An 8,721-nucleotide genomic window follows, 5' to 3' on the forward strand; every position below is an offset into this window, starting at 1 on the left:
AAGTGTTAAATTCATTTTATAATACATCATATTGTAGCTTTATGAACGAAAACAGCTGAAATAAACTAATTTTCAAAATAATAAAGCTAAATACTATAACGATAGAGTTTTTAAAAATTAAAATAACAGTATGACTCAAAGCTTTTAATGTGATTTTTAAATTTATATTTTGGTTTGAAGAAAGAAAATTTTTTGTTTAAACTTTTGTAATTCAAGAAAATATAGTATGTAAGATGAAAGGTTTTATTAAATCTAACTTGATGATTTACAGAGGATGCTCAATGTTTTACTCCTTTTGCTCATGATAAGCCAAGTTCAAGTTTATGCCAAAATGAAAGAAAACTTCAACAAAATTAACGAGACCAAAACGGTAAATGTGAAAACAGTGTTGTTCAGAGAAACCGACAGTTTCAGAGATTGCTGGGCACACAGAGATACTTCATTATTAATAACTCGTTTCCAAATGCAAATGTTGATTCCTAGTGAAAAGCCTAATGAAATTAAAATACTTTTAGAGTATCTGACGTTGTGTCTATCGGTAATAGTACAAGAGAGCAAGAATCTTGACAAATTGAATAAATCAATTTTAACAGAAGCCTTGAGCGATGTTTTAGGAGGCTATATCAACAGCTATGGACTGCCTTTTGTTTACAAAATGCTTTATGAAGGTAAGGCTAAAATGACGATGATTGAAAAGTTAATAGATTTATCTGAAAATTTTAAAAGTAGACTTGATACCAATGGCAGAGGCTGGACTTTGCCAGTCCAAACAGAAAGTTTTTTAGACAATGTGAAGCCAGCCAAAATAATATGTAATGCATATTTTGATTTTTGTGATACATTGATATTTGATGGTTCAACACTTTCAACAAAGAATAGAACACTTTTTGAGAGTTGTGAAATGTTTTCAAGTATTCCTCTTCCAATTCTCGATAATATTTGCAAACCAAATGCTATTGCGCTTCCGACAAAAGGTTTGACGCTTACAAATTTAAATCAATTTTCAGCAGCTAAGCCAATTCTAACTGTATACTATAGATCCGTAATATGTTGCGGCAATATGATACAGATGAATTCTAAAATTGACTGTACAAAGGAACGAGCAAATTTTGTGAACAAGTTTTATAATTGGTTGGATACGGTTCTAGTTACTCTTCTAAAAGACAATGTATGCCATCCACCTTTAATCGGGATTCTAAAACTGAAAAAGACAGTGAACCAATATATGAGAAATGAAAAACACGATTTAGAAATTAGCAAAACCAGAAGTAAAGAGAACATAAGATACAACTCAAGAGATTCCGCAGTTGGCCATTTTATATATTTTATAATTTCTTTTTTCATAACTGGGCTGTTCTGGTCAGTAATTTTCTCTTTTAAACTCATATCTGACAGAGGTCAGGATGAAGACGAACATATCCAAGCAATAAGATTCCATGATAGTATAATAGATGACAGTCCTGAAGAATCCAACACTGACGTTAGAACAAGGATAAAATTTACAGAGAGTTTTGCCAATAAACACACTGAGGATGTAACTGCGCTATATTTGTTTGAATGCAATCAGAAGCACTATCAAAGTGAATTTTCAAATGATGGTTATGATACAGACTTTTCAGCCACTAATTAATAAGAAAATCTTATTTATCATTCAAGAAAATATGAGTGATAACAATTGACAAACACAGTGCCAATCTTGCTGGATACTGTAGTTTGTTTGAAATTGTAGGAGATTCATTCCTAGCTAAGCTATATGAGAAAGAAAGGATCAAGTATAAAATGCTTCAAGTAATTTAAAAAAAGGAGGCGATTTACAAAAAGTAGCTTACTTGAGCAACTACAAAGCCGTCATAATTTGCAGAAAACTAACCTATATATGAGTTGAAAAAGGAAAGGAGTAAAATGATTGAAGAAATATAGAGAAAAAGGGCGTGAGCCATAAATGTGGTACTGTATGTTTATACTTATGACAAGTTGATACAGAGAGAAAATGATGATGATGTAAAAAAAAAAAAAATAGAATAGCCTAAGTAATGATCCATTGAAATTGAAAATATCAGCTAAAATATAATGATAGTCTAGCCGTGAATGGTTCATCAAGAAAAGATATATATAAGAAATGAAGGTCGAAGAACCAGAGACAAGGAATTCATATCAGAAAAAACCAACCAACAAAATATTCAATCTCTTCCGGATAAGAAACAATTTTTTGTTATAAATGTAATCTATTTTAAAGTCTTTTTTGTCAAATACAATACTGCAAGATTACTTGATTTTTGATGCACTACTGATTGTTTTCATATAAAAATTCTGTTCTGGGACTTTTATAATCTAGGATTTAGGCCTAAAGCAGGTTGTATAAGATAGGTGTTAATCATTAAATAAAACAATTTAGTGTACTGAAAAGAGTATATTTTACAAATTAAAATTGGATAAAGAGTTGGACTAAATCATACTGTTAAATATTATCTTTGTTTTTCATTTAATTCTTTACGTAATCGATCTTTTTCTTCTTCTACTAGTTGTCTGAAATCATTCAATGGCTGGTAAACAATGTGGACACTTTGAGCACCAGCAAATAATGTCAAAATAGATGCTACACAAAATTTTATTCGTTTACTAGACATTCTGAATGATACAAGTTTAATACGCCTTTACTTGAACGCAAATGTTCTAGGATTTTACTAATATTCCTTCTTTTCGAAGTTCTTCACGTGCTGTCTCACTTACTTGTTTCTTTTTATAAATCTCGTAGAAATTTGTTCGGCCAAATGCTTTCCAATTTATCATAGTAAATTCCAGTCCAGCACCAACAAAAAAGAATATTGGTAGGAATCTATATAAACCAAAATACTTTTTCCCAGGCCACAGTCCCAAAACTTTGTTAACCGCTCTAGAATATCCCGAGAGGTTTCAGCAGACTAAACCATGAAGATGACAAATCTTGCGAACTAGAGTTGATGTACCTTTCTAGTCACACCCTGACTTCAATTATTCGAAAGACTGTTACTTGAATACCACAAGTCCAAAATTGCTGTGATTCCAGTTAGTACCGTAACTGTTGAAATATTGGAACAATAGATCCAGATAAAATTGTAGTCACTTTAGAAGCTCTTTTTGTGCTCTACAATCTGAGATCAGGTAAAGCGATCTATCTCATATTCCAGGTAGGCTACACCTGACAACAATGTTCCTTGTATTGTGAAAAACACCTAATTTTCAGCTTCAAGCATCATCACCAACTACATTGTCTTCACATTGATATTTCGCACAACGACATAAGTTCTTGAGATTATGTTCTATGAGAATCACCCGTAAGATACACTTCATTTCAGTATTTCCTAGCGGAGAGGCGCGCTTAAGGACACCTCAAGGATCAAAATTTCAAACACATAACTTTTGACACAATGCCCAGATTTCATCGTACTACACTTCATCCTTCTTGGATCGTCACGGCGGTTCAAAATCATGCATAATAAGTCAAATTCGGTAGAAAAATGGAAAATTTATTGTTGAGTGTACTTAAGCCCATATTCCAATACACAGAAAATGACCAATTTCTATATTCAAAGTTGCATGTCTTGTGAAATATTTCTGATAAAATTTCCAAAACTAGTGAGAATGTGAAAATTGTTCCCCTCTACCCACTCCAATAAATAATACTTTCGATTCCAAAACAATTTGGAAGTTAAGATTTTAAAAATGGCGATTTCAGTTTTTACATTTTTTTCGTAATTTTACTGTTGATCAAGAGTTTCTAAAACGAGTCTGATACATCAAAGAAACTTACGATTGATTACAAATTGTAGATAAATTCATCCTCTACGAGCTCAGTTGCCTAAAATCCATCTTGAATCACTTTTCGCTATCATAGAACTGCCAAAACCGTTAATATGAGAGAAATATCTACAATTCCGGATTTTTTTCAACAATCAAATCTATCTTTACGAACATATTTTTTCATGAATTGTTTACAGCAGATGAAATAGAAAATTCTATTGTACATTTCAAGATCATGTACCGTAATAATTTTTACTTTCCTTGCCCTATTACCATAGGTGAGGAAAGTATTGCTTTCCAAAAAAATAGGTACTCCGATTTCAAGTTTTCTATACGTTTCAAGGTCCCCCGAGTCCAAAAACATGCATAATAAGTCAAATTCGGTAGAAAAATGGAAAATTTATTGTTGAGTGTACTTAAGCCCATATTCCAATACACAGAAAATGACCAATTTCTATATTCAAAGTTGCATGTCTTGTGAAATATTTCTGATAAAATTTCCAAAACTAGTGAGAATGTGAAAATTGTTCCCCTCTACCCACTCCAATAAATAATACTTTCGATTCCAAAACAATTTGGAAGTTAAGATTTTAAAAATGGCGATTTCAGTTTTTACATTTTTTTCGTAATTTTACTGTTGATCAAGAGTTTCTAAAACGAGTCTGATACATCAAAGAAACTTACGATTGATTACAAATTGTAGATAAATTCATCCTCTACGAGCTCAGTTGCCTAAAATCCATCTTGAATCACTTTTCGCTATCATAGAACTGCCAAAACCGTTAATATGAGAGAAATATCTACAATTCCAGATTTTTTTCAACAATCAAATCTATCTTCACGAACATATTTTTTCATGAATTGTTTACAGCAGATGAAATAGAAAATTCTATTGTACATTTCAAGATCATGTACCGTAATAATTTTTACTTTCCTTGCCCTATTACCATAGGTGAGGAAAGTATTGCTTTCCAAAAAAATAGGTACTCCGATTTCAAGTTTTCTATACGTTTCAAGGTCCCCCGAGTCCAAAAACATGATTTTTGGGTGTTGGTCTGTGTGTGTGTGTATATGTGTGTATGTCTGTGAACACGATAACTCCAGTCCTAATCAACCGATTGACTTGAAATTTTAAACTTAAGGTCCTTATACCATGAGGATCTGACAATAAGAAATTCAATAAAATTGAATTCAAAATGGCGGAAAAAATATCGGATAATTACTAAAAAACCATGTTTTTCACGGTTCCCTCGAAAACGGCTTTAACGATTTTCTTCAAATTTATACCATGGATAGCTATTTATAAGCCTTATCAACTGACATGAGTCTCATTTCTGGGAAAATTCCAGGAGCTCCGTAATATTCTTGAGAAAAATGGCGGATAATGACTAGAAAACAATGTTTTTCACGGTTTTCTCGAAAACGGCTGCAACTATTTTCTTCAAATTTATACCATAGATATATATATATTCATATATATTCATAATCCCTATCAACTGACATGAGTCTCATTTTTGGGAAAATTGCAGGAGCTCCGTAATATTCTTGAGAAAAATGGCAGATAATTACTAAAAAAACATGTTTTTCACGATTTTCTCAAAAATCACTTGACCGATTCTTTTCAAATTCATACCCTGTATAGTTATTTTTCAGCTCTATCAACTGGCATAAGCCTCCTTTCCGGGAAACTAATGTGGGGTTCACCCCATCCTTGAGAAATGGACTTTGCAACCTCCTTCTCGTGCATGAGGTAGGTAGGTAGAGCAGTTCCTAAAAAGAACACATAGTCGAGATATTATTTCATCTGTAGAACAGCTGTTTTTACGACTTTCAAAAAAAATCATCGAATTTCACAATTTACACAAAGGAAAAAGTACTCTGAAAACAATTATATACAGGGTGATTCATAATTATGGTAAAATAATTTAATACGTGATAGTAGAGGTAAAAATAAGAAAAAAACTTCTCATAAACATATATCCATAAACGCTTCATTACCGAGCTATACAGAGTGAAAGATTTCGCCCGGAATTCAGTTCCTCTGGTGAAATACACCGATGCTGAATTGTTTGGGGACTAGTTTTTGAAAAACTTATGCTGGATTCATATGGAAAAATATCTGAAAAATTGAATAAAACTAGTCTAAAAATGGCAGGTAATTTTAGACATTATTCATACTCCGAATTAGCTGACATGCATTTAATGTATGGAATGGGACACTACTGTAATAGTACTGAAGCAAGACGTTTGTATCAAGAGAACTTTCCTAACCGAGTATGTCCAAGTTCCAGTTTTTTGCCACTATTCATCAACGTCTGTCTGAGACAGATTCTTTGATATCCAAAGAGCACATTTATGCAGGCAGACCGCGACCTACTAAGACTGTTGAGTTAGAAGAACAAATTCTTAATGAAATTTATGAACATCCCGAGAAGAACACACGAGAATTGTCAGTGCAGTTTAATGTCAATCAATCTATTATTTGGAGGATACTAAAAGAGCAACAATTACATCCATACCACCTCCAGGAAGTTCATATTCTATTGCCACGAGACTGTATTCCCCGTGCTGGTATTTGCCGATGGTTTTTAGTAAAACTTGTTTACCCAAACTTTTTAACAACCGTTTTATTTACCAATGAGGCACACTTTACAAGAACAGCTATCATTAACGTCCACAACCAACATATTTGGGCAGCCGAGAATCCTCATGCCATCAATCCCAATCTTCCACAACATCAGTTCTCAGTAAACATTTGGGCAGGAATCATAGGAGATCATCTACTTCTGTTCGAGCTTCCTCCCAGGCTTAATGGCATAATCTACTAGTCTTTTGGTATAAGTTTAATGTCATTTGAATATGCTACTTTCATATAAAAAAAATTTTTCATAAAAACCGAATATTTTATTTGCGAAGAGCTACAACTTATGAGTTATTAGTTCTCTCCTCATAAAACAGCAAATTTTTGTGGTGTAATGTACTACATAAGAATACATTTTATCCAACTTTTATTTAAATTTAGTTCACACAGCTTACATCATTCTTTCCAGAATTAAATTCTCTACAATTTTTATTGCGAAAAATTATTTGTTTACTGGTCATTAAAGAAAGTTATTGGGCATAAAACGTAGAAGACTGTGTTTTTTCACTTGAATTTTTTGCATATTTTAACTTTTTTCTCAAAAACTACTCACATTACAGTTCCCAGACTAGTTTTATTCAGTTTTTCAGATATTTTTCCATATGAATCCAGCATAAGTTTTTCAAAAACTAGTCCCCAAACAATTCAGCATCGGTGTATTTCACCAGAGGAACTGAATTCCGGGCGAAATCTTTCACTCTGTATAGCTCGGTAATGAAGCGTTTATGGATATATGTTTATAAGAAGTTTTTTTCTTATTTTTACCTCAACTATCACGTATTAAATTATTTTACCATAATTATGAAACACTCTGTATACACATATACTTTATACAGAAGTCTGATCGTAGTTTCAAATAAAATGTTGCCGCGTATGCCGCCAATCGTCATTATGTTATTCCCCTAAATTATTCTCGTTTAGAAATGGGGCTTACAGTTCAATGAGCAAGGAAAGTTGTGTGAGTGTACCACACCAGATTTTTGTAATAAGGGGTTACCGAGATACATGACTTTGAATATAGAAATTGGGCATTTCTTATGAATTGAATATGAATAAGTACCTACAATCAACAATAAATTTTCTATTTTTTGACCGAATTTGACTGTTGATGCATGATTTTGAACCGCCCTGGCGAGCCGAGAAGAATGAAGTGTAGTACGATGAAATCTGAGCATTGTGTCAAAAGCAAATTATAAGTGTTTGAAATTTTGATCTTTGAGGTGTCCTTAAGCGTGCCTCTACTAGGAAATACTGAAATTAAGTGCATCTAACGGGTGATTCTTACCCATGAACTTATGTCATTGTGCGAAATATCAATGTGAGGACAAAGTAGATGGTGATGATGGTTGAAGCTGAAAATTAGGTGTTTTCCACAATACAAGGAGCATTGTTGTCAGGTGTACCTGGAAATCTATATGACATAGAGCGCTCTACCTGATCTCAGATTGTATAGCACAAAAATACGCCTAGAGGGATTTTGAAATATACATCTAAATTGTAACAATTGGAAGACATTGTTGATTAAAAACTAAATTTCATCAAAATTGATTTTTTTCTTCAAATTTTACTCATTTTTGAAAAATTATAACAAAGTACTCATTGGGAATAAAGAGTTCCGAGTGATCTCATTTTTTTTCAGAATTATATAATCTAGGAGAGATTTGGCAGAAATAGCTAAAAACTGGAAAATGAGCCGAAAATACGAGGTTTTTGGGCTATCTTGTATCTAGCACAAGGAAATCTTGCATGAAGAAATTGGTTCTGGACTTCTCTTATGTACCCAAATAATATATTAAAAAATCAGAACTACAATATAAATTGCAAGCACACCCCCTTTTTTATGTCTATATTGACTGGACTAATAGTATCATCCATAAAAACGTAGGGCGATAAACGATGTTTACTGTTCGATGTTTTTCACTTATCGATGTTAGGATGAAAAAAAAACATCGATGTTAAAAACATCGATGTTTTGTCTTTCGATACCCATCCCTACTATCGAGGCGAGGCCACGGCGAGGCTCGCTGTAGAACCACAGAATAAGTAGTAGAACTGCTCCTTTCTACTACGCGAGCGTAGTATCTGTTTGAGTAACACATTCGTTGAAGCAGTTTGTTACCTGCTATTTGGAAAAATAAAATGTACAGTCGGTAGCCATTGTGAATGAGTGAACACGTGAAGCAATTATATCTGTGAAATCATCTAATTTCAATTGTACTCCATGTGGAAAACAATTGTCCACTAATTATAATTTAAAGCGGCATCTGCAAAATGTTCATAAACGTAATAGTCCTGCAAAA

The 8,721-nt window shown here is 32.9% G+C and overlaps 2 protein-coding genes across 2 annotated transcripts; one reads left to right on the forward strand and one right to left on the reverse strand.

Moving 5' to 3' along the window:
* Positions 1–285: 285 nt before the first annotated feature.
* LOC111061539 lies at positions 286–2,406 on the forward strand. Its single transcript, XM_022349237.2, has one exon. The coding sequence runs from the start codon at positions 302–304 to the stop codon at positions 1,628–1,630; it is 1,329 nt and encodes a 442-aa protein (XP_022204929.2). The 5' UTR covers positions 286–301; the 3' UTR covers positions 1,631–2,406.
* On the reverse strand, positions 2,396–2,913 carry LOC111061548 (small integral membrane protein 4; the record flags this gene model as incomplete). Its single annotated transcript, XM_022349247.2, has 1 exon — positions 2,396–2,913. A coding segment is annotated over one exon (240 nt), but the record flags the coding sequence as incomplete, so codon positions are not given.
* Between the last annotated feature and the right edge of the window lie 5,808 nt (positions 2,914–8,721).

The sequence above is a fragment of the Nilaparvata lugens genome, chromosome 8 (genome assembly GCF_014356525.2).
Source record: "Nilaparvata lugens isolate BPH chromosome 8, ASM1435652v1, whole genome shotgun sequence".
Taxonomy (NCBI): domain Eukaryota; kingdom Metazoa; phylum Arthropoda; class Insecta; order Hemiptera; family Delphacidae; genus Nilaparvata; species Nilaparvata lugens.

Excerpts from the sequence above, each read along its gene's own strand:
- LOC111061539 (XM_022349237.2), top strand. The coding sequence starts at position 302 with ATGATAAGCCAAGTTCAAGTTTATGCCAAAATGAAAGAAAACTTCAAC.